The following is a 27,364-nucleotide window of genomic DNA, read 5'->3' as shown; positions in this document are numbered from 1 at the left end:
CTCGGGCTGCATCCCAGTTCTCCTCAGTTTGGAGCCAGCCATTTGAGAATACGTCATGACCCTGGTCCAGTAGCAACCGAGGTCTGGTTTTGCCCAGGTTGGGTTTTTTCAGTCAAATGTAGCTTTCTTCCAGTGGCACTGTGAACATGGGGACTCACATCTGGGCATACCAGTCACACCTAGGACTTTTCACTTATGTTCGGGACAGAATGTTCCCATTAGGAGTCGGATCATTACTAATTTGCAAAACTTGGGCATGGTCTGGGATGGCATGGTGAAATGGCTCTCACATAGTACATTGGCTAGCGCAAGCCCTGCATACACACACTCAATTTTCCTCGCAGCGCTTACGAGACAAATGGACTGAAGACAGGGGACAGGACTGGTCCGATAAAGAATGGGCAATGGTGCTGGCCGGAGTGCTAAATGTCCCGCGCAACTCCCACTTCAAAATTATCCAATACTATATTATACACCGTGTGTACTTATCCCCAGATAAAATAAACCGCTATTTTGGTCTTGACACAACGGCATGCCCCAGGTGCGGATTAGTGGATGCGGGCTTTTTACATATGCTCTGGTCGTGCCCTCTTCTGTGTGACTACTGGAAGGCAGTATTGACCTCTCTAGCGGCAGGAACGGGAAGCAGACCACCGCACACGTGGGAAGTTTGTTTATTGGGCCTATATAAGCGGACGAAGCACACGAAAGTCCCGGCTAGATTTTGGGACCTTGGCCTAATAACGGCGAAACGACTCATTACCAAGCGCTGGAAGAACAGTGAACCTCCCCAGGCGATAAGCTGGCATAACTCTTTTGATAATTGGGCTGGGGGGAAAGTGTAACCGTACACAGGGAAGAAACAGCGGGGCTCCGCATGTATCCCATAGCTCAGGCCTGGAACGACACCCTAGTTGCTTTTCATCAAGCGTGCCTGCAGGAAGGTATTGTTTAGATATTTTCCCTTTGGAACACTATTCCGCCCCTTCCCCTCTCCCCCAATACCAACACGCTTTTCTCCCCTGCCCCTCTTCTGGGTCGGGACCCTTGCTTAAACCCCCCCCCCCCCCCCCCCCCCCCCCCCCCACCCCTCGGCGGCCATCACACACCTCACCGGACGACCCCCACTGAAGACACAGCACCGCATATGCCCGTCCTTACCCGTACCCCATCCCATTTGCTTTAATTTACTTCAATTTTCAGTCCTTAATTTAGTAAGTTTTCATTACATGTTTATCGTTATGAGCGGAAGGTCTTGAATATTGATTACTTTGCAGATCTATCTGAGCTTTACTCGGTAGCCGCGAAGGCGACCTCGAGTGTTACATCACAACTATCCCCAAGGACAGGAGTGTTTCTTTTGGGACCGAAACAGGAGACACGCCCTAGAATTGGGAGACATTGACAAATGATACTCATGTCCTCACATGCTGTAGCCCCTAGAATGTCCTGTTTTCCCCCTTCACAATGCTCCTTTAGACTGGGATATCACCCGCTGGCAGCGATGTACCAAACCTGGCCTGCTGGGCGTACACTTATCAGTCCACTGGCGTGTCCACTTCCTCCTGGATCGACAGTTTATTGCTAATGGTACCCCTATCTAGACGATTGTTTTGCAGGACAGGAGCGGCTGTATCTGTTATCCTAACGAACTGTTGTTGTAAGGGTGTATTATGGTGCAGCTATGTCTAACATACTAGTCATGTTATGCTATTTCCTCCCTATTTTCTTTTATTATCATGTATGGAAAACAGATGTGGTATGACATGTTTCTTCTGTAATACCGATGTGCCACCTTTCGTTCATGTACTTTCATAAAAAAAATGCAATAAAAGATATTCAAACAAAAAAAAATGGTCTAGGATGGCATGGTGATTGAAAAACGATGGACTGGGATGCTGCCTTAGTGATTGAAAGTGGATGAGATTAATTCAAGCATTCCCTCCATCACTTTGTTGTTTTTCCAGAATCAGCAGAAAGGGCAGAGGGGACGTAGCAACAAGTGTAAGGCATATGGTGTAAGAAACTAGTGTGTTCCAACCCTTTCTAATGGTAGTCTTCCCTGTGCCTTGTTTAGGATTTATTTGTATGTATTATATCTTCTCCATTAAAGTCTGTATCAGTCCATGCCATGCAGGTACTGATTTTGACGTTCCCACTGCGGTGCCTATTTCCTAGGCACTGGGAACACCAAGGAAGCACCCGCCAGACAGCAAAAGTAATCCTAATCTGGAGGGCGGTTCAAACATGGGTTGGGCCTTAAGTGAGATGAAGAAAATAGGTGGGGCTCTCTAAAAGGCTTATGATCTATGTAGTTAGGGGCATGGCTTAAACATGTGAACAACATTTTAACAATTTCCATAATGCCAACCAACTGCTATTCTGGATCCTGTCCAAGCTTCTTGTACCGCATTCAGATATGTAACACAACAACAAACACCTAAAATCAGCCAGGACCAGTGCTTTGTCAGTGGTTGTTAGCTTTTTAACATAAATGAGAGACAACAATGATTTTGTTGTAAATAATTAATATTCAAAATGTTTCAATTCTAAAATTGTGGGACTGTGAAATGAACATTAATGAACCCTGTGGAAGGGATAGTGGTCTTAAGAGTGTCTCATTCACTCCTGTTGTGCTCACTCTATGTTAGAAATAAATGCCCTTTTTCTCACCACATCTCCTCCATCTGTGTATTTTACACCTCATCACTTAGGCCATATTATGGGTGCCTTGGAGGAGTTCAGATATTTACTGGATCTGGATGAATATTGACCCCGTGTGATTGGCATATACCAGGTTTAGTAAATACCTATTATTCTGCATGTTAACTCGGAAATAGTTCATAACATGCAGAAATGAGATCAGTGCCTACTTCATTGAATTACGTGTGTGTCAGTATTTTACGTGTGTCTCACATTATTTGGAGTCTGTTTACAAATATTTAACTTTATGTTTGCATAATTAAAGTGTTGCAAAACAAACGGCAAATCTTTCTTTACTAAATTACTTTTAGTGCTGGAAAACACTCAAAAGTAGCGCAATGGAGCACATAACGCTGCTTTACATTACTTAGCACCAAGGAGGCGTATCATGGGTGATGCATGGGCGTTTCTGCGCAACCACCCAAGGTTTCTGATGCAAATCCTATGTACCTAAAAAAGTAGACAGGGTTTAGCGTGAGAAATAGCGCCCATTTCAAGTAGGCGCTATGAAGGAGAAATTATGCTATTCCTCGTTTCTTTTACGAATTTGTATGTGTGCTGCACTGTATAGCACACATTGGGGCCGATTACGATACCGAATGGACCATTCGGAATGCATGCTTTCCATTCGGAAAGTATGCATTCCGAATGGAATGCATGCTTTCATAGCAAAGAGCAGGGGTGCAGTTCATCTCTGCGCCCCGTGGCAGGCTCCTCAAGGTGCCTGCCACCCGGTGCAGAGATCAACGCCATTCTACGTCCTTGCACCCATGGGGGCCCTACTTGGGACACCCAAAGCTGTTTCCCAATGCTTTTTTGTGCCGGAAAGGCCGGCACAAAAAGGCAGTGTGAAACTGCCATCGTAATCCCTCGGCCGGAAAGAGCCTGCCAGGGGATTACTGTGGGGCTTCCGTATAGCGACGGGCAGACTTAAGTCATTCGGGCAGACGTAAGCCATTCAGAAGACTGATTTGGATTCCCTTCTGACCGAGCCCATCGAAATGGCTCGGTCGGAAGGGAATCTGAATCAGTGATTACAATGCGGGTAAGGGTCGAAGCCCTTCCTGTCTGCATTGTAATCGAACTCAGAGTGGGAAAGAGTTTCAAGTTAGTCAAAGCATGGCATTTTGTACTGGAATGGTTCCCTTGCAGTACAAAACCTATGCTAGACTGACGAAAACACCCTGGCTCTGTAGTGCAAAGGCGTGTCCCTGGCACACAGCAGCTTATTTCTGCGCCAGCGCTGTAGGTGGGGAGGAGAGTGCATATTTCTGTAAATATGGTGCTATCCTGCTCTCTCCTCATGCGGAGCAGCATTTGTGTCTGCTGCACTGCACTGTGTGAGTAACTAGTAAATCTGCCCATTCGTCTGGTAATTTCCTATAAGTTTGACCTGCCAAATTTGAGGGGGCGTCCAGGAGTGAAGGGGAGGTGGCAAGCGGAGTGGTGACTACGGGTAAGCAATCTTTATCACACCCATCAATAATTCGGCAGAAATCGCCACATGCGTCAATATTTCGGATCTGCGTTGAGCGGCAAATTCGGAATCCCTCGAAACCATTTCAAACTTGTAGAACAGGGCAACTGCTTATGGACTCAAAAAGAGATATTTTGTCTCTTTTCTGGTGATCCCTCTAAGTTACTTTTTAAGGGAGTTTTTTTTTTAATTTTTTTTTTTAGAGCAACGAGGATGTGCAGAATGTTTGCAGCTAAAATACACATTAGCAAAAGCGAATATATTTGTTGGCTTCTTTTAAGTGCCTTGTTGACGAAACATAAGTTAGATGCTTCATTTTCTCTCCAATGCTGCCATCTACAGGCACAGCATTTTTTTCTAGTCTTTTTTTTTTTACACTGCAAACCCGCAAATTAATCTTAAAGCACAAATAATAGGTACCACATGGACAGTGTTTGCTTCTAAGGCACACACCCACCACGCTCACACAAAATGTCTTTTTGCATGGAGCTCTGAAAATCTTTTCACTGGAACTGCTTGTACACTAGCAGGGCATGGTTTGCAGGAGAACGATTGCACGCACAACATTTCCTCCTCAAAGTAGAATATGTTTCTACTTACTTGATTAATTTGCTGCGTCCCTACATGAATACTCCTAAGAAACTTCTGTCTATTTTTATCCTAACGGGTGACTCCACATCTTCAACATTATTCCAAAGTTGCCAGTAAATTGTCTTTCCTCTCTGGATGGAGGTCTTCCTGAACGCTGAAGTAAGTGGAAGAAAGAAACGGTGCTTAGCAGTGGTCACAGGCTGCATATCATCGCATTTCCACATGGTGGCGTGCATGTGCCATGCAATGCAATGAAACGAACTAGCTTAGAAATTTTGCATGCTCGGGACATATTTCACATGTTTTTTTCATCTCCTTGTCAAGGGCCTCTTCTGATTTCACTGCATCATTTTTGGCCATTTAGGGCCAGATGTACCAATGCATATTCAGGCCCTGAACACTGTGGTTTGTTAAATCACAGGGTTTTCCACAAGAAAATATGTTTTTTGAATGGACTAAATCCATTGAGCAATTTGGTAACTTGTTAACAAGAGCCACATGAACAAAGGCTTTTTGTGGTCACAAACTGGCCTATATGCAGAATTGACCCATTTGCGAATGCAAAAAGGCTTTTTTTACATGTACAAAGCACTATTTTTGATTCAGTACCCTATGGCAAATTGGGTTTGTGATTCAGCATAAGGAAAGGGCTTGTTTAGGGTGTCCCATTCTTATACCTAATTGCAGTGGTGTGTGTGAATGTTTTGGGACCGAAATGTGGTTGCAAAACATTCGCATTTTACCGCCTAATTCAAGTAGGTGGTAACCCGCTCGCAAATAGGAACGGGACCCCTTCCTCCTCTGTGAATGTTTGTAAATACATGTTTTAAGAGCAGACAGTGGTCCCACAGACCACTGCCTACGCTTAAAAAATGAAAAGAAAACTTTGTTTTAAAACATTCTGTTTTTGTGTAAGGAAAAGGGGATGCAATTAAAAGCAATTACAGGCAGTGGCGGTTTCTCCCCGAGGGCGTCGGGGCCCCGCCCCGGTTCCCAAATGCATCTCAACCATATTTCTTTCTTTTTTTTAAAAAAATACGTTTTATTAAGTCTAATTTTGGATCTAGTGTGTTAGTTACATATTCAACACACCAATACTGTCTTCCCTGGCAGCCCCGGCCACTCACCAATACCGCCGCCGGGACTTCGAGGGAAGCATCACGTGACATGATACTGACTGACAGAAGCCTACGTTTTTGCCGGGCCGTCAACCTCACAGCCCTGAAGGCTGTGATGTCATCAGCTCAGCAAAGACCTAGCTTCAGGACAAAGTCTCCACCCCCTGATGACGTGGAGGGAAAGTTAGCCCCGGGCGTTTTAAGTCTAAGCCCCGGTATCGCTAACCCTCCACGTCAATCAGAGAGCTGAGACCGTCACCCACCCCTTTCCCAACTCATTACAGGGCGTGGTGAGACCCATCCTGTGACGAGTTGGGAAAGGGGTGTGACAGGTGGGAAGCCATGTGAGTCTGCGCAGACTTGACCTCAGGCTCAGGCTGTTTCCAGCGTGTCTGTCTGCACTGGTGGAAGTTTCTGGAAGGCGCTGTGTCACACAGGCCATGGACTCCGTCACTGGCTGAAGAGATGACTATCTCTGACTCGAGTGCCCCGAGAGGAGACCCTCCATGGTGCGCCACAACAGACTTGACTGCAGGAGGTTAGTAGGACATGATTCGGAATTCCAATATGTTATTATTGGTGTTGTTGTAGTCGTGCATAATACTGGCTTGGCTGCCTTGGTTATTATCGGTGTTGGCTGCCTTGGTTATTGTTGGTTATTATTGGTGTTCTAGTCGACTCAGGTATAATACTGGCTTGGCTGCCTTGTGATTAAGGGCATGTGTCTTTATGCCACCCCGGGTGTGAGACAGTGGACATTGCTCGTCCGCGATGTGACCTCCTCCACGGACAGATTTCCCAAATTAGTTCTCTCCGTGCTCGCACTCAGCTCCTGGCCATGCACCTGCTCAATGTGGCCTGGGCTTTACCAAAATCAGGCCTAAAAACCCACCATCCACATGCAGCATTAAGTTGTGCTTACTGCTTGGCAGGCTCACAAATCATATTTTATCTGCGCAAGTGAAAGCTAGATGACACTGGCAGGCCTGTTCAAAGGTTTATCTTGGATAATGCTTTCAGAAGAGAGACAGGGGTACTCTCTATCTGCTTGGGTTGTGGGTTGAGAACCAAATCTTGCCTTAAAAATTGACCGGGGGCAACATCATTAGACTTTGCTTGTCTGGCATTTAAATACAGTTTAAGAACAACTTACACAATGCTATTTGACACTCACCAGCCAGCATGAAGAGGCCTGTGTTTTTTATTTCTACATTGATTTAATATGGAAGAATTCAGGGGTTTTCGAATCGAATGCTGTGGCAGTTGGCAGCATGTTTTCTTTTTTGACGCCTGATGGAGGCGGAGTCCTGCCGCAGGGCAAAGTGGGCCTCTGCTGCCCAAAGCTTTCATTGTCCTCAGCCACCCCATGCAGGGCCTCCATGCTGGGTCGATGGCTGCCAGGGGCACAGTGATGTGTGCATTATGAATGGGTGGGAGGGAAGAGAGCCTGCATAGGTGAACTTGCCATTAAACACTTGGCCTCCCACTGAGGCCTAACTCACTTGCACCAGTTGTTGCACCCCCACTCCTGTCCACCTGTCTGGAGGGTATTTACTTAGGAGGTGGCTGGGCTGCCCCCGCCCTAACTGCATACGTTTAAACCTTTAATACCTAAAATGGAAGAATACACACATCTAGCAACTTCAAAATGGCATGAATCTTTATTTGCTTTTTTTTTTCTTACAAGTAAATAGCCATTTTTAGCTTGATATCATAACTGCACTTACTTACTTTTTCAGTCATGTGCTTGGTTTGCTCAACTGACATCAAAAGCAAGGCCACTAGGTCAGTTTTATCTAATTGTGCAGCACAGTTTTTTCACCTGTGTACGTTTGTAACTGTATCATTTAAAACATGCCGGAGTGATAGCATGAGAAACAAAGTGTGTCTGATAAACTGAGGGATAGATAATTCATATGAGAAATAGGAGATGCGAAAAAGAAGTAGAGATGCATGAAAGAGAGAAGGAAGAGTTTGAGGGAAGTTATGGCCTCAGAGATTCAGGAGGAAGAGGTGTCTGATAAGGCTTAATGAGGGAAAGTTGGATTTAAGAGAGGGTGTCTGTAGGCAAAGTTATGTGAGGGGCTGGTGTGAGAAAGTCAGTGTGTGTGAGACAGACAGCAAGTTCATAAGAGAAGATGTCGTTACAGGTGAACCTTAGAAGGGGTGAAAAGCATTAAAAAAAAATTGGGAAAATTAATTTTAAGAAAGTTTTGAGAAAATTCTGCGAATTTCGGCGTTTGCGAAGTCAATTTGGCTTTATACATATGGCCCATAGTCCAGTCAAACTACGAATAATAAACATGAACCCTGGGCAAAATTGCAACTAAGTGGTTTTCTACTCAGGAATAGTTGCTGTATGACAAATCGCAAGTCCGACAAAATAGGGTTACTGGAAAATGGGTTTCAATGAAAACAAAATTACTTTTATGAAAAAAAGATTTTAAAAATTACTTTATATAAAATATATTTCAGACTAGCAATAATACATATGATAAGTTCTTTAAGAAAACATTAACAACTACATATGAAGAACCATTTGCAACAGATAACCAAAAAACATGATAACCCAAATCAATCATCTGCATTTGCATCACTGCTGCTGCCTTCATATTCATTAGTACCACAGTTATCGCAGCCACTGACTTGGCACTCTACACAAGCAGCAGAACAGGGCATCACATTCTTTTTGCAAACACATCGAAAGGTTGCACAGGAACAACGTATCATGTTCAATAACAAGTCATGAGCTGTTGGCAAGTCACATATTGTGGGCCAAAATGAATTATCTTTTTCATAACAACCCCATTCTTTCAGCTAGAGATTCTCTTTCGTTGATTGCCACGCTCTGATTTGATACAAGGTGCGAAAGCTGTGGTACTTTGTGGCAGATTCGGCCGGTAGCATTCATTCTAGTGTAACACATGATTTGGCAATTACTACCTTCGATGACGAAGTGTGTTAATAAAATCCATTTTCCTGCACCCAGACAATACCAACAGGCTTTTTGCCAGCATTTTCCATGTCAACGTGTTGGGAAGCTTCTGAACAGAAAATGTTTGCAACTCCTTTAAAAGCTCCTTTTCCTTTAGTAGATGACTGAATGCTTTGGCCTTTCCAATAAAAAGAATTCTGGAAGTTGTGTTGCAACCTGTGTAAGCGTGTAGAAATAGCAGGTACTTGCAAATGTCAGTGTCGAGCAAGGCCTGAATACCAAGAATATCATATACAGGATTCATAGACGATCCTAATTTTATGTCACTACAATAATACCATTTGAAACCATAGTTCTTGGCATGATACAGTAGAAGAATTAGCAAATCTGTATCTTTCTTGGAATGATAAATTCAAAGAATGTTATTAGCTGCTTCCCGAAGAGGTACCACATAAGATTTTCCACTTTGCCCAGATATAATAATACCTTCTCCATAATATTCTACAAGCATCCTTTTCATGTGCCTATGATCGTATGCTTGGATGTCACTTCTTTGTAGATATTCCTCCAATTTGGATATTAGGACAGCAATGCTCATTTGTTATTCATCATTCGGGTCTAGGTAACTACACGTCTTCAGAAAAGTATACTTTTCAAAGAGCAGTGCACGTGAACAGAAAGCCTTTGAGTCTCTTTAAAGTTTCTTTTAATCCTTTATTGTCAATTCAAGTTATGCATTTCTCTAAAAAGAAGCAGCCAACGTGTTTTGTTCCAATTGGCAAACTGCCAAGAGAACTTCTTCAGGGCTGCAGATAAAGGAACACAGAACATATATATGACATACAGAACCTTTGACAGACTACATACAAATGATCTATTACAATTTCATGAACATCAACAAAAAAACAACATGATTACAAAAAATTATACTTAGAAATTATCACACACAAAACTTAATATCACAGACAAACCACATATTTGAACAATTAGTTAAAGATCATTTGTATATAAGTTATTCCACATTTGAGATATGGGTGACACTAAAAGCAACCTTTATTTCACCACCTATTCGTATTCATTGTCTCCAATGTCACACTTATAATTAATGCCTAATTTTCTAGATTGAATCTTACTTGTATAGTGTCAGGTCCCTGCGCACAGAGACTAATTCTTTAACCAGAATAAAACATAAGCAGCAGATTTAAATTGAATATTGTTTAGATGGTGTACAGCACAAGGGAGCAACAGAAAGAGGATAAAGGAAATAGACACACAAATTATATTCCTCCCCTTTAAGAATTTGCCTAACTTATAGCTGCAATGGTCGCTTACAATCCTGTTTTGATAATGTCAATGTTGATCGAAAAAAGCAAGGTCTAAAATCGAATAATATAATACTATAATTTAATATCCATATGTTAAAATTCATAAGCCAACAATGCTAAAAAGTATATATAGATGTGGGAGAATTAATTGAACATATCACAATAATATTCATAAGCCAGCCATGCTCTTAAAAATAGGTGAGGGGAGCTTAGTTAAACACCTGAGGCCAAAAATAAGCTTACTTATCATAAATTTCATAAACCACCAGTGTTTTAAGTAATGGTGAGGGGCACTTAAATGAACAACTCATATTAGATTTTATATGCCAACAGTACTGCTATTTTCGGCGAAGGGAAGGAATATGCTACTTACCAGTATGCATCTGTTCTTGGCATGTAGGGCTGCTGACATTCATATCTGTGCATAGATAGCCGCCTAGTGTTGGGTCCGGATGATTGCACATTGTTGTCCTGGAAGAGTCTTCGAAGTATCACAAGATAGGTGGCTCCTCCCCTGGACTACAGTGCGCATGGGCATCCTCTCCATCCTCAGATTGTTTTTTGCCATTGCGGCAGAGATGGAGTGTAATACTGAAAGTGATGACCATGCCTGAAAATGATTCTGAGAGCTACAGCTGCGACAGGCACCTGGGAGGAGGGTGGGCGATATGAATGTCAGCAGCCCTATATGCCAAGAACAGATGCATACTGGTAAGTAGCATATTCCGTTCGAGGCATGTGGGCTGCTGAATTCATATCTGTGCATAGAATAAATAGCAGTTACCTCCTTACCGGCGGGTGCCCGTGCCAGCTGCAGCAGTCTGAATGAGAGTTCTGAGAACAGCCTGTCCTACACCAGATTGCTGTTTGGAGTGTACATCTACGCAGTAGTGTTTGGTAAATGTATATATGGTGGTCCATGTGGCTGCTCTACATATATCTTCTAGAGGAATGTTACCCAGGAAAGCCATGGAAGCCCCTAACTTGCATGTGGAATGCGCTCTAGGGGGAACTGTTAATGTGCGCTTAGCCTTCTGATAACAGATTTGGATGCATTTAACAATCCACCTGGCTATACCTGACTTGGAGATGGGTTGCCCTTATGTTGTGAAGAGAAGGCAACGAACAGTTGTTTCGTTTTTCGAAAGTCTTTTGTCCTGTCGATGTAATACAGGAGAGCCCTTTTGACATCTAAGGTGTGCAGTGCTCTGTCTGCCACCGAGTCAGGGTTAGGAAAGAAAACTGGCAGTTCTATGTTTTGGTTAAGGTGGAACTGCGAAACCACCTTTGGCATGAATTTAGGGTTGGTGCGAAGCACCACTCTATTTGCATGAATTTGCAGGTAGGGTTCTTGAATTGTGAGGGCTTGCAGCTCACTGACCCTCCGCAGCGATGTAATAGCTATTAGAAAGGCCACCTTCCAGGTAAGAAACTGTATCTCACAGGAATGGAGTGGCTCAAAGGGTGGCCCCATGAGTCTGGTGAGAACGATATTTAGGTTCCAGACTGGTGAAGGAGGGTGTCTGGGAGGGATCACTCTTTTAAGTCCTTCCAAAAAGGCTTTAATGGCAGGCACTCTGAAAACGGAAAGGTGCTGCCTGTTCTGAAGGTAAGCGGCTATGGCCGCCAAATGTATCCTGATTGAACTGTATGCTAGGTTGCATTGGTACAGATGCAATAAGTAACATATGATGTTTTGCGTAGATGCGTCCAACGGATTAATGTCATTGTTGGAGCAGTAAATAACAAACCGCTTCCATTTGGCTGCATAGCATGCCCTGGTAGTGGGTCGTCTTGCCTCCTTGATGATGTTCATACACTCAGGAGGCAAGTTTAGATATCCAAACTCTATGACCTCAGGAGCCAAATCGCAAGGCTCAACTGTTGGGAATCTGGGTGCTGAATGTCGCCATGGCTCTGAGTGAGGAGGCTGGGAGTGAGGCGCAGCCGTTGGTGAGGCACCACTGAAAGTTCCAGGAACGTGGTGTACCAAGCTTGCCGTGCCCACGTTGGAGCAACCAGGATGAGCGTCATGGAGTGCTGTCGCATTTTGCGCACCACCAGAGGTATGAGGGGGGCTGGGGGAAAAGCGTACGCAAATCTGCCTGACCAGTTAATCCATATCGCATTGCCCTGAGACTGCGGGTGTGGGAACTTGGCGGCGAAGTTTGGGCATTTTGCGTTTTCGCTTGTGGCGAAGAGGTCAATGTCTGATTGACCCCACTGCTGGAAGTATGGATGGAGTACTGACGGGTGGATCTCCCACTCGTGCATCTGATGACTGTGCCTGCTGAGCAGATCCGCCATATGGTTGTCGACACCCGGGAGATGCTCTGCTATCAGGAATATGTTCCTCTGAATGGCCCACTTCCACATGCTCTGGGCTAGGTGAGACAGCTGCAGGGAGTGCGTGCCTCCCTGCTTCTGGATGTAATACATGGCGGTCATGTTGTCCGTCCGGACCAATACGACCTTGTTGCACAGGTGCAACTTGAATGCCTTCAGTGCCCTGAAGATTGCCATCAGCTCCAACACATTGATATGCATCTTCTGCTGTTGTGACGTCCAGAGTCCCTGCACTGTGAAATGGAGAACATGCGCTCCCCAACCCTGGAGAGAAGCGTCCGTCGTTAGCACTATCTGTGGAACAGGCTCTTGGAACGGTCGTCCCCTGCAAAGGTTTTGTGGATTCCACCAATGCAGAGAGTTGTAAGCACGACCGGTCACCAACACTAGGTCTTTTAGATGGCCATGAGCCTGGTTCCACTGTCGGGCCAAGCATTCTTGAAGGGGACGCATGTGCAGTCTCGCGTGCGGGACTATGAATATGCAGGATGCCAACATACCGATCAGTTGCATGAACACCTGCGCTGGGAGGGATCGCTGAGGTTTGAACCTCCGAATGAGGAGCTGCATGCTGTTGACCCTGGCAGAGTTTGGCTGCGCTGTGGCCGACTGAGTGTTTAGTGTTGCCCCTAGGTACTGTTGCACATGGGCTGGCTGCAGGTGAGACTTTGCGTCGTTGAGTGAGAACCCCAGACTGTGTAGGAGGTGAATAGTCCGCAACATATCGCGGCCGCACTGCTTGGCTGTACTGGCCTGAACCAGCCAGTCGTCCAGGTAGGGATACACGTGAACACTCTGCCTGTGAAGGTGCGCTGCCACAGTCGCTAAGCACTTTGTGAACACCCTGGGAGCAGTAGTGACCCCGAAAGGCAGAACCTTGAATTGGTAATGTTGATTGTTTATAGTGAACCTGAGATATTTCTTGTGACTTGGGTGAATGAGAATGTGGAAATATGCATCCTTGAGGTCTAGGGTGGCTAGGAAGTCGCCCTGACGGAGCAGCGGCAGGACCTGTTGTAAGGTTAGCATGTGAAAGTGCTCTGAAAGGATGTATTGGTTGAGGGGTCGGAGGTCCAGAATGGACCGCAGGGACCCGTCTTTTTTTGGAATCAAGAAGTACAGAGAGTACACCCCTGTACCCTGCTCTTCTACAGGCACGAGTTCTATCGCTCCTTTTTGCAGCATGGAGAGTACTTCTTGCTGCAATAAGTGCGTGTGCTCTGCGGACATAGGACGGTGCCTTGGGGGTATGTTGGGGGGGGAGGTGGAGGTCAGTTCTAGACAATAGCCGTACCGGATAAGTTGTCTCACCCACCTGTCTGTTGTAATGTCTTCCCAGACTGGCAGGAACTGCTGTAGTCTTCCCCCGACAGGTGTTAGATGGTCGGGGGCAGTGACAAGAAGTCACTGTCTGTTGGGAGCGGAGGATCTGGCGTTGTTATTGCCCCGTCCTCTCCCTTTGGCGCTGTTCCCACGGTATCCACCCCTGGTGTTTTTCGTGTAGGTGGATTGCGTGTTGCCCTTGGTGTACTGGGAATGCTGTAGAGCTTGTCCTCTTGTGGCTCCCCTGTAACCGGAGCGACGAAAGGAAGTGCCCCGAAACTGCTGGGACTGCAGAGCCCCCATGGATTTCGCCGTCTCAGTGTCTTTTTTCATCTTCTCAAGTGTTGTGTCAACCTCGGGTCCAAACAGGAAGTCCGGGTTAACCGGTTGATTGAGAAGAGTAGTTTGGATCTCGGGTTTAAACCCTGAGATGCGCAGCCATGCATGGCGTCGCAGCATTACGCTAGTATTTATTGCCCTTGCCGCTGTGTCTGCTGCGTCCAGTGCGCATTTGATTGACGCATTGGAGACCAATTTCCCCTCTTGTATAACCATTTCTGCACCTTCTCTGTACATATCAGGCATGTGCTGCACTAACTGTTCTAGTGTGTCGTAGTGCGCCCTGTCGTATCTAGCCAACAGGGCCTGTGTATTGGCTATTCTCCAAATGTTAGCGGCTTGCTCTACCACACGCTTTCCAGATGCTTCAAAGATCTTTGACTCTTTGTCCGGAGGGGGAGCGTCACCACTTGATTGAGAGTTAGCCCTTTTGCGTGCATTAGCCACCACGAGGGAGTCCAAAGGGAGCTGGCCTTTGATATAGGTGGGGTCCACTGGGGCAGGCCTGTATTTCTTTTCGATCCGGGGTTGATAACCCTGGCTTTGGTTGGCTCCTTGAAAATGTCCGTTGCATGCTTGAGGACCCCTTTAAGCATGGGTAGAGTCTTAGTGGAGCGTTCAGATGTGGAGAAGGTGTCAAACAAGAAATCATCATCCACTGGCTCGGCATGCATGTCAACGTCATGGTTAAGGGCTGCCCGCTCAATTAATGCATTAAATGCTGCGGTGTCCTCAGTTGGAGATGGTTTAACATTGTAGGACTGGGAGTCCGGAGCGGTATGGGGATCGTCAGGGTCATCGCCTTGATCCCCTGTCCCAGACCACTGATGCGAGTCATCCTGATCAGCGTCTGTGTGGTAAGAGTAGGCCATTTGGCCATAGTCTGCACCCAAGTCCTCCTCACTTTGTGCTGGAGAATGAGCTATTTGTTGCGAATAGTCCTGAACTGGTTCAAAAAGAACCGGAGAGGTAGATGAGTCCATCTTCTTTTTGAGGGGAATCCTGTAACCTTCCAAGGGATGTTCAGGCGCGATCTTCCGCTTGTGGACGGTAAGCCTGCCCGACTCCGAGTCAATAAAGAGTTTTGTCTGGTTGTCATAAGAAGGCTCGTGATAGACGACTCTCTCGTGTGTGGACTTGGGGGACACCTTCGACGTCTTGGAAGCCTCGGCGGTTTCATGGCGTTCGAGATGCTTTGGGCGGGCCGTAGGCGGAAGCCCAAACTTTATTTGCATTGAGCCCGCAGTTTTTGAGCTTGAAGTGGCTGTTTCGGGTCGCTTCGACGCCTGTGTAGGCCGCTCGCTTGACCGCGTCGTATCGAGCTCCCGGCGCGTGACGCCTTAATCCTTGGCCGTCGACGACACTTTCGGGGCCTTGGCCGTGGGTTCAACCCGTTTCCCAAGCATAGCCTTGAGTCCTGACAGGTTTGGCTCGAGACTTTTTTTTAACGGGAGGTCTTTGCCCTTCTCGCCATGTTTGGTCGTCGACGTCGGCGCCGACGCCGAGCCCTTCGAGGCGACGTGCTTGCTGGTCGAGGCCTGCTTCGATGTCCCAGTCTTGGAGCCGACGGGCAACTTCGACGCCGAAGGATCGTCGACAGCCTGTGTGGGAACGTGCGTCGACGTCGAACCGACCACCATCTTGAGTAGTTTCGGTTTCGATTTCGGCTCCGCTTTTGTAGAATCGACCAATGGCTCTTTGGAAAGGGTCTTAGCCTGGCTTTGGCGCGGGGCTGAAGACCGTGTGGAAGGATCTTGGCTAAGGCCTTTTGGCGATGCCTCGATCGGTGCCGGAGGGGGCGGAATGTTAGTGATAGGCCCCGGAACTGCGGGCGGGCTCGGCTCTCCACTGGAGTCATCATCGACGGCCCCCAATGGCTCATCGTCGTCCCCTACCTCGACGACGTCTTGGTCGTGGACGTATTCTTCGGTTTGCTCGTCCACCTCGAAATTGGAGTCCTGCTCCAACGCCGGTTCCGACAGTTCTTCGGGAACGTCTTCCTCTTCCTCTTCCTCATCTTGGAAGACTTCCTCGTCTCCGGCATCGAAGATGTTCGCAGGCGCTGGGCCGACTGCCTCGCCGCATGTCGAAGTTTAATAGTTTTCTTTGAGCGGAACTTCGAGCAGGCGAAACATTTTGACTCGTCGTGGTCGGGGGACAAACATGTATTGCACACTGGGTGCACATCTAAGTTGGAGTATTTTGAATTGCAAACGGGGCACCGCTTGAACGGGGTCCGTTCCATCGTCGATGTAGTCCGGGCCTGTGCTGTCGTAACAAATTTCTTCTTTCGACGTCGATTGAAGAACTCGAAAGGGACAGGCACCGAACGATACAATACCGACGCTGTGAAGGCCTTTTGGCCTTAGGAGTAGAAAAAGTACAAGTTTTTGGAACTGGAGTTGAGATAAGTACATCCAAACCCAATGGGGGAAAAAAACAATCTGAGGATGCCCATGCGCACTGTAGTCCAGGGGAGGAGCCACCTATCTCGTGATACTTCGAAGACTCTTCCAGGACAACAATGTGCAATCATCCGGACCCAACACTAGGCGGCGATCTATGCACAGATATGAATTCAGCAGCCCACATGCCTCGAACCTAAACATTTCATACATTACTCAAGTTGAGTCTAAAAATAAGTTTACCAAATAATAAGATTCATTCAGCATATCAAAAGGATCGAATGCACCAAAGTCATGTCAGTGGGATGGTACCCCTAATCGTCAGTAAATCACATCCAATGCACACCGCCTACAGTAATAAACATGAAACAAATGGCCAGTCATTGTATATTCACTACACTAATCGTAAAACAATCTCCTAATTCAATAGGTATAATTCATTAATATTCCCAATTAGCTCTAACCCAGATATAATTTATACAGTTATGACCAGTTGTAATAACGAACATACTGTGTGCATCATAAAGCATTATGGGTCCGTTAGTTTTTCTCAAAAACTGCCAGTACGTATTCACCAGAAGAAGATGAACACAAATACCTTTATTCATAACCCAAAACGTATTTGACTTAATCAGGAGTATTTATGCTAAACGATCTTTAAAGACAAAAATCCTTCAGTTATATTGCGTTCATCACAAAACATTGTGGCTCCGTTAGTTTATCTTAGAAACTAACAGTACTTATTCACCAGAAAAAGGTGAACACATGTACCTTTATTCATAACCCAAAACATATTTAACTTAATCAGAAGTATGTATGATAAACGATCATTAAATACAAAAGGAAATCCTTCAGTTATAGTGAGCCACATAAACTTATTTGAAACAACCTTCCTAAAATCATCCAAAACCGAACCAGCATAGCCCCTCCACATCACCACGTGACAACATCACTTCCACGGTTTCAACTGGCAGTGTTGATGCCCTCTGCTCCTTTTTCAGCCTACATCCCTATCTTCTGTTCATCACCCAATCTCTCTTTACAAATAGGACACTGCTGTTCAAGGGTGGCCATATTCTGTGAGGAAAGAAAAAGTAAGTTAATAATCAAAGGTATAGCGACTATTTAAGTGTACCAGCATATTTAAAAAGTCAGATTTCTGTAACTAACACTCTAGGTAAAACATTATAATATGCCTTAATATATAGTTACATGCCGCCATTTTCAAATGTGATATTCAGAGCTTTCCCATAACCCAATATTGTTGGATTTTGGATATGTCAAACAGTACCTATTCCTGAGTAGAACCCCACTTACAAAGCTTCTGCTGCAATTGCCCACATATTAACAAGTTTGACTGTACAAAAAGTTATTTTTTAGTGAGGAGACAGGGCTTGTTTTTGAGCTGACTGTGACTCACTCACCACAATACCTATAACACTTAACTCATTCTAAGCAGTGGTCCAAGGCTCAAATACTTGACAGAGAGTTAACAAAAAAAAAAGTATTTCGTTTACCCTTATTTAACTATTTATTTGCACACATTCTTTGCATGTTAAATAAGCACACTCAAATGCAGACATGATGTAAATCTGAGAGCACCACCCAAAAGTGCATTAATGAGGGCAGTAGCACTGATCCCATTCCTCATTGATAGTGGGAGATTCCAAGATGTAATCTTCAGGCGAAGCGGAGACATTTTATTGGGATAAATTAACCTTCAGCTCTGCTGCTTGTCCTTTTTCCCTTTGTTTCTTTTTCTTATGTGGAAGAAATGTTCATAGTTTTTTCCAGGAAAAGCCCACAAATTTAGGTACCCTAGTGGAGGGCACATGAATTAACAATTTTGGGGCACCATTAGGATAGTGGACAGATCGCCCTCGCCGGGCCGGCGGTAGCCACCGCTAGCCACCACTGGCCCGGCGGGGGCGATCCACCCACCATCCATACCTAAAAGACCCCCCGCCATATTAGGATGGCTGGGGCTCCGCGGCGGTCGGAAAAACCGTCTGCGGCTTTTCCGCCGGTCAAATCGTCGACCGGGCGGAAAACATGTATAATACGGTGGTGGTGTCTGCAAGACAGCGCCATCCATATTATGATGATGGCAGCAATTAGCCTTTCCATGGCTGCGATGCCACCAAGGAAAGACATGCGGTCTTCTGTGTTGGGGGCCCACTGCTGGCCCCCGGGGTGTTGGGGGCTGGGGGTGTACTTGGGAGGTACCCTTGTTATCCCCGACATTTGCATGCTCAAGGTGGCAGGCACCGTGCGGTGCCGGTCACGTTGTGCATGCAAATGCACAACATGCAGTTTTTACATTGCAGTGGGTGCTGCTTGCAGCAGCACCCGCCGCAATGTAGAAGATGCGGGATGCGTCTGCCAGTGTGGTGGGCGCATCACAATCGGCGCAGCAAGACCTCCGCACCTCTGGCGGGCGGCTACGCATACCGCTACAGTGGTAATGATGCCCTTAGTTTGGTGGGTGCCGAGTAGGCCTATGCAAAATTTCCATTACGTTGGCATAATCTTGCATTATTTGGGGAATTTTGGAGTATGCTTGTTATGTACATTTCCAGATATTATACCATTATGCCACATCACCTACTTACAGTACATTCACAGCAAAGTTTAAGCAGTGAAGTATGAATGACCAGATCACAAGTTTCTGTTGTTTGCCGGTCTTTTATTTTTTAAGCTATTTATTTTTTAATGTGTCCTCACTTCTATTTTGTATTTTTGGGCTAAAATCTATCACTAAATGCCGATTTTGCATATCACATGACTTTGCATAATTTTATATAATTTTTGCAGAATTTCACAAAATTACACAAACGTTGTGCAAACTTATTGATGAAATGTTGCTTTTTCATTGTTAGAGTCAGAGTCTTCAATACAGAAATAAAACATATATTGGATGGATAACCTGAACTATACTAAAATGTTCTTGCTAATTCCAACCAGGCTGGGGTTCAAGTTACCAGGAATTGTTCGCCATGAAGTAGCCATCATAGGCATTCCTCTGCCCTGCCACCCCTCTGAAAATGAAACTGATACTGGAGAGTTTAATTGCACTTACATTAGAAAGATCGACACCGTACTTCTATGGGTTTATAATATTAGTCCCAGGGAAAAATGACACCATTGATTGGTCATCACAGTAACTAGAGTGCCGTGGCTAGTTACTGGCCATGCTAATCTTATTATACTTAAGGGTGAGGTATGGCTAAGGATAAAAACCTTACTTTCAAGCTGGAGCTGGAGGTGGTGGGGGTGGCAGTTTAATATAATGATGAGTATACAATCCTATCTAGTAGCTGCATTTTTGTTATATGTATTCATTTATTTAGCACAGGATAGACCCATTTGTAAAAGAGAACTTTCCATAGGAACAGTTTCATTGCTATGAAGCCATATGTAATAAACATGTTATTACTTTTAAAGCCTTCACTGATCAATAAGCATTTTACGGTAAGTGAATACAAAAATCTAAGAATCAACTCAAAGTATTCTTGTATTCTCATTCAACAGTGATGACGTAAGGTCAGCAAACATCATCGCAGATGAAGATGATGTGCAGTGCCTTGTGATGGACCGAGAGTGAGTATAAATGACAGTGGTATCTCTTCTTTGCTGAGATTTGCATTCAAACATTGCATCATACTATCCACTATGGCACTCATTTAGAGTTTCTAAGAAGATGTATGTTAATACTATGAATGAGGAATCATTTTTATCACACTTGGATTTAGTTTACTAGGGAATGACATATAGAAAAATAGTTTCTGCATGTTTTTAAATATTCAAAGGGGTTAAGTTAGCTCTGATAACACCACAATGGCAATGAAGTAATACCAAACCCTTTCATGGCAATTGCCATAATTATCATTCACCACAAATGTTGGTAATTCCAATCTTCTTTTAATGAGGAACTATGATTAGAAGCAATTTAACATTGTGCAAATATACTGAAAATCAATTAGGCTCTAGCATGAGATGAATGGGCTTGATTACAAGTTCAGGTCTACATTTCAATCCCTGTGCCAACACACATTGGCACAGGAGCCATAATTCAGAGTTGTGTTATAATTACGACATCTTCACAATTTCCCCCGATTCGTTTGGGCATCATAACTCTTTCATAGTTTCGGAGGAAAAGGCTGGAGAAAATGTCAGAAATGTGTTTTTTTTAGTTAAAACTTGGATTCCACAGTTTATGACTCATTGTACATGCAGAACTCAGAAGAGAAGGTATTTACCACACCTGACACATACCTCACACTGGGATAATGGTATTTCTTGGATGTGGCATCCTATTCTGCACAACTAATACAATACAGGCTTTGATTGCTCAGATGTATGTGACTCAGGGGTGTGGACATTTTGAAAATAATCTACTTGGCCAAGGGACAAAATGCCACTGAGATCTACATGTCCTGTAAAATCTACTTGTCCCACCTGCTCCCATCCCTACATCAATTGTAAGGGCTGACCGAGAAACATTTAATATTTTTGATTTATTAATCAATAAACAATTAAACGCTTTGCAATAATGCTAAAGTAAAACTTGACAAGTGAAATTATCCCTTTTATCCAAGCATATAGAAATTGTATAGAAATACAATAATAAATGATCTTGCATGACAGGCTGCTCTAACATTCACATTGACAATAATTCAATAGTTATGGTAGATGTGGCCTTTTATGTCCGCACACATGCTTTGTGCCTCCTGTTGTAAGCCAGTGATCAATAGCTTTGCTGGGGTCATAATCCTCAAAGTTGGGTCCTTCTACTTTAAGAAGCATTAGGTCTTGGAGAACATCTTGATCTAACTGTGTTCTTAGTGGGTTCTTAATGATATTCATTGCAGAAAGCACACGTTCAGCTTCTGCTGTAGATACGCTGAATGTGAACATCATTTCCACAAACTTTAATATATTAGTCAACGTGGAAGGGTTTGTTGCAAGCAGTGTGGAATATGCAGGCAATAAAGAAATGCCTTTGGTCTGAAAGCTTTTTATATGGGTTTTAAGTCCCAAAACTCCTCTACAATTGCCAACCTCTCATCTGTGGTGAAAAGTACCTCAAAATGTTTTACAATTGCCTCAATATCACAGAGCCCATATGTATAGAGTTCCTCTCTACTTTCTGGCCACAGTGTATAATCAAATGCCTGAAATCCTTTAACCGGCATGCAATTAAAATTTGCAAGCCTCTCATCAATGTACTTAACCACACTGTCAATACGCTCACTGTCACTTTGGATTGATGCTGCTGATGGGCAGTGTCCTGATAACTTTATTTCCCAGCCTTCAGTAGAAATGTTTCCAAACTTCTTTTTTTCAGGGTGGTACAGTTTTTTAAACTGCTGCATATATTCACCCAACTCGCTCTTCAAGCCTACTAGTGTCAATGCACACCTCTCTACAGCAGGTGGAACATGCAATAAAAGCAGTTCATTAGACTGAAAGAATTCTGAAAGCTGAGACACTGGCTTCAGAACATCTCTCAGACTGTAAAGGTTTTTTATAAATGTAAAGCTAGTTACATTTGAGAGGTACTTTTTTGCCTTAGCAGCAGAATCATCGTCTGCAGGTTTTGTTGCATTGCTGCCAAAGGCCTGGTTTTGCTGGATACCCATCTAACCTGTTTAATGTCTGAGAAATGTGCAAAGTTTTCATCAATTATTCTTGAAATTTCTTTGGCATCTCTTCGCCTCTTAGGACTATACCAATAAAATTTAAAAATCCATTTCAAAGTTTGCTCAAACTGACAAATGGAGGGTTTGGATTTCACAGTATCTAGAATACCAAGCTGAAGCTTGTGGGCTACACATTGGAATGGCAGAAGAAAAGGAATGTCTTTCTTTAGGAGTGCTGCAACCCCTCCCTTGGATCCCATCATAACTGCAGCACCATCGAAATTGACAGCTATTAATGATGGGCCTGGATGTTCTGTAGCCCTCATATCTCCTAAATCCAAAAATAACCTTTTGATTCCTTTAACCATACCATCCAGAACACCTTGAGGATGTGCATGTTCGAGTGGAACAAGATCAGCAAATAGGGTGTAGAGTTTCCTACCATTGACTACTCTCACCAGCACAGTTTCCTGTTCAATGATGGCACTATATGTGCTACCATCAGCAATAATGCAGATGAAGCGAGAATTTGGAACCATTTATTCGATGTCCTGCCGAAGTATATGTGCCTCACATCTTATGAACTCTGCAGCTTTTTCATGGTTTCCATAATTTTCTCCTATATCCACACCTGCTTTCTTCATAGCCCTACATAAGGTATCCATGTCTGATAGTGGCTTACCTTGTTTTGCAATTAGGTAAGCATAGTTAAATAAGATGGTCAGTTTCTTTCTTTCTCTCTCCTTCAGTTTTTGCAGTGCTTGCATGATGAGGGGCTGCTCGGTAGAGGCACTGGAATTTGAAGTACTCGCTGTAGGAGTCTGAGATTGCAAGGCGGATTCTTTCATTTCCTGGCAGTGCCATGAAACACACGTCATATGTGCTTTACTAGTTTCATGAGCTCTGATTGGTTCAATGCGTAACTGGTCACATCCACTTAAGAATGCATTTCTACCCGACGAATAGCTGACTGCTATAGTAGGATATTTTTGGCAAATCGTGCAGTACATTTTTGGTCCTTCACCCTCTGGACCGACTTTCCTTCAGGGCTAGCCATGGCCAGGATTCCACCCAGTGTGACTGAAAAACTTGTTTTCTTTTTTCAGCATCATACTTTTTGTTCTTAGTTATGTTAGGATTCTTTACAGTGGTACAAGGCCCAACCTCAGTTGTTTCTTTTTGTTTTCCTTCTTTTGGATTTTCTTTATCAGTGTCTTCACTTTTTTTGAATCCGAAGCTGAATAGACTTTGTTGGGACATTTTTGCCTGTCAGCTGGAGAAAAGTGATCAAGTCTGACACTATACTTCATGCAGTTTAAACTCACTGTCCAGAAATGTTGAGCTATTTATTTCAACAAACGTTTCACAAAGGAGACTGCACTTAATCTTGAATGATGCACGTTTCCTCTTACACTTTTCCAAACTCTTTGAGAACCAAGGGTTGAGGCTGCCTCCTGCAATGAACTTCTATGCTGCTAGTAACTACAGCTCGTAGTGATTCTGTTTCATGCCAAGTTGTGAGCACACTGAACTGTCTGATGCTACACTGGCTGCATTCTAGACCTAGAAACCAAGAAAAGATTTATACTAAGAACAAGTATTTGAGTTTTGGAAATGTACAAGCTTACATAGACTATTCAAATCTACCATCTCACCATTAAAAAACAATAGAAGTTAAGTGTCATTAGTACCCGTGTTAGAAAGATGGATAACATAAATAAAGTAAATAATAAACAGAGAGAAAATAGCAAACAAAAGGAAAGAAAAATGATAAATAATGAAAGAAGGTAATTAAGAAAGAGAAGAGGCAAAAAAGGGAAACTGCAAAAAAGAAGGAAGGCAAAAAGGAAAGAAAGAAGACGGGAGGAAAAAGGGTGTTTAGCTTTAGAATAAAGAAATATTTGTTTCTATCTAAAAAACAATTTATACAGATACCCCACCTATATTTCAATAAAATTGCTGAAAATGAAACACTTTAAAATGTTATTTTCTCCTGGGTTAAGGTATGAAAGGACATGAAATAGCAGCAATACACTACAAACGGAATTTACAACTACGTTAGAAGCAGATAGGAACTGATAATGCTGTAATGTGCCACGTGCTCACTTCATGTGTCCTTTTATCACATCAGGCAACACTGGTACTAAAGGAGAACTCTTTGATTGCGAATGAGATTAATCTTGTGAGAGATAAATGCAGCCACTCAAAGGGACTTTAACCAGAGGCTTAAGTATGCTGACCAATTGCCCCATGCTGTAATGGGCGCAAGCAAAATGGGAATAACAGATCAATGTGTGAAAAGAGGTGTCCGGAAGCCCCTTTAAGTATAAATTATACATATCATTATTTAAGTAAAATAAAAATGTCTTGGCTAAAGCCAGACCTGAAAAGCAGTGATGACGCAACCATATCATACCACTTAGACATGCATGCGTGATGAGTATGTCTGTTTGTGTTACTTAAAACAGAGTCACAGTGAAGTTAACTAATGCGCTGCATTGGGGCAGAAGAAATATTTTATTAACAACACACCAAACTTTAAATGGAAAGGGCTGGCTGAAAACTCCTATGAGAATATGTGTAATTTTAGTCAAATTCCCCTACCTCAAAAGAAAATATTGTATTTCCTACCATTACTTTGTAAAACTGTAATGTAGTCATACCAGGATTGAAAAAGATCGAATGACTGTGGGGGCTGTGGGTGGCATAAACTGTGTAAATTAATGTACAGCTAACTAAAGGAAAAAGTGTGCGCAATTAATTATCCTGCAAAAATGCACGATTCCAAAAACCAGCAATAACCAGTTATCAATCTTTGAACAGACACAAATCTTCCAATGGCACACCAGCCAGCTCATGAAGTCATCAAACCCTAACCTACCAACTTGGCAAGAAAGTTTGCTTTGCAAATACACTGGCAGGGCAGGCTTTAGGATGGTGTGACCGGAGCATCGCACGGGGCACTAACCTCTGGGGGGCGCTGTTTGCGCTGTGAACAAAATTAGTGCTATTGTCCACCTTTCATTCCACAACATCAATTATCGATCAAATAATTGATGTACAAGAGGTCTTGCGTGCACAGACGGCGTATGGATTGAAGTTCCTACAAGAGACCTGAAGATTACACTGACTTATCAAGCCAGGATGCAGGCCCTGTTCCGAATTCTGTCCATCAACTGTTGTTTTTGCATCTGTCACCCCGAGTGGGACGGGTATGCTCAGACGTGAGTCCCGTGCTCTCCATGCCACTGGAATCAAGCCATCCTGGCTGATGAGGGCTGAAAGCCCGAAACCAGTCCTAGGATGCTTGTTTCCAGTCCAGGGAGGACCTTGCTTGGCAGTTCGGGCTGGACTGTTCACATGGGGCACAGGGTCAAGACTGATTTGCATATGGCTAGGTTCAAACTGGAATGGCATGGTGAGCAAAAAAACGATTGATTTCGGCCAAGATCTTTGTACTGGGGTGAATGTATGACATTGTTCTGCATTCTGTCCATCAACTGTTGTTTTTGCACCTAGGCACTGAGGCACTTTCCATGCAATCCACCTTTTCACTGATGGCGGTAGGGCAGGTCAGAGTCCACGATGCATGAGCATGATTCTTGCCTTTCATCCTTAAATTGGGAGTCTGCTTCATCTGTGAAAGGAAAGCACCAAGCTTGTAATGTGAGCCTGGTGTGGTCGCTTATGTTTTTCTGGTTTTTGATATAGCGTAAACATGACCCGAAGGCGATCGCTTCTAATGAACACCAGTTACATTTACACAAGGTCATCTTCATTTTTATTTATGCACAGGCAGATTAAGGGAACTGGCCAGAATCACTGGATGTTTAGCAACGCTGAGTCTCGAACCTGGTACCCAAGGTTTGAAATCGGCAGCTCTGGCTGTAACAGGGTGTGGGGGTGGGGGAAGGGGTGGTCGGGAGCAGGGTTGGTATGTGTGTGTGAATGGCATATCTGGATGGTGGTTGGTAATATGGTGAAGCAGCCCCACTCTCTTCACAGTAGGTGACTATTTGCTCTTTTTGCCCAGTCTTAAGTCTGTGACAGGAGGCCCTGGCCCTACCCCTTCTCATGCCCTGTTCTGAATACTGTATGTAGAGGGCAGTGTGAGCGCAGCGGTGGTAGCAGGGGCAGTGTGAGCGCAGTAGTTGTAGCAGGCACTGTATGTGAGGCTGGAGAAGGAGGTGCTATATGCTCAGTGGTCGAACAAGTGCATTATAAAAGAATGGAACTGTTCTGCTTCACAGAAAGGACGCAGGGTGAAATTTGAGTCTGGGGGTGTGGTCAAAGCAGTAGCGATAAAAAACCAAAATATTGTTTAACCTATTTTAGTCTTTCACCTTCAGGTAGTACTATAATGGACCACTTTAATGAACATTAAATTCAGGTTATAAAAGCATCTTATCCTCCAGTTTTACCACTTTCCTGTAGCATGTATTGCTGCTAAAAGAACAGAAGTGTGAAAGGTGTTACTTCCACTGATGTTGGTTGGGCATGGCACACTACACGAAGTCTGTGGCCAGCCTTCTAACTGACCATGAATCGACCTAGAGGTGGGAGACGCAGGAATGCTGGGACATAATTCTAAGGCTCTTGACAGGCAAGAAGGGAACACAGTTTGTGCAAATGTCAACGTTTTTGTGTCCATGATAACGACTTTTGCTCAGGGAGAGAACATTACACAAGGGCACTTTTTTCGGTAGTTCAGTTATTTATCCCAGCGCTACCATAACTCATCTAGTCCTTCCACTCCCTGGATTCTGCAGGTCATTTAAAACAAGGCTAGCTGGGATTTCTATTATCTGAGGGCTCTGGCTTTGTTCTGGTATGGGGGTTCTTCTACCTGTTCTTTCTTCAAATTAATCCATCCAGCTGATAACCCTCTTACTTACTAGGAATTGTGTCATGGAAAAAGTCAGAGGATGTGGCTCAGAACAAGAATAGCTCCACGGCGGCACAAAATTTCCATTTAATTAGCCTTCAGCACTTGTCCCTGATGAACAGGCCACGCACACCAAACTGACCTGTTTACTGGATGGCCTCGACTACTGTTGAAGGGGAATCCTTAAAAAGGCACCAGAAAGTAAAAGAATGATATAGCCACAAATCCCCATATTTTCACATTTGAAGTGGGAGACCCTTTTAGCAAACTGGCTG

At 44.1% G+C, this 27,364-nt stretch overlaps 1 protein-coding gene across 2 annotated transcripts in view; it reads left to right on the top strand.

Moving 5' to 3' along the window:
• Positions 1 to 27,364, top strand: part of PRKG2 (protein kinase cGMP-dependent 2) — an 898,053-nt gene that overhangs the window by 565,840 nt on the left and 304,849 nt on the right. For both annotated transcript variants that reach the window (XM_086963161.1, XM_086963160.1), the window contains exon 8: positions 20,094 to 20,162. In XM_086963161.1, the coding sequence (XP_086819287.1) occupies positions 20,094 to 20,162 (69 nt within the window). The remainder of the gene's footprint in view (positions 1 to 20,093; positions 20,163 to 27,364) is intronic.

The sequence above is a fragment of the Lissotriton vulgaris genome, chromosome 3_1 (genome assembly GCF_964263255.1).
Source record: "Lissotriton vulgaris chromosome 3_1, aLisVul1.2, whole genome shotgun sequence".
NCBI lineage: Eukaryota > Metazoa > Chordata > Amphibia > Caudata > Salamandridae > Lissotriton > Lissotriton vulgaris.
This window is presented reverse-complemented; position numbering and strand designations above follow the sequence as displayed.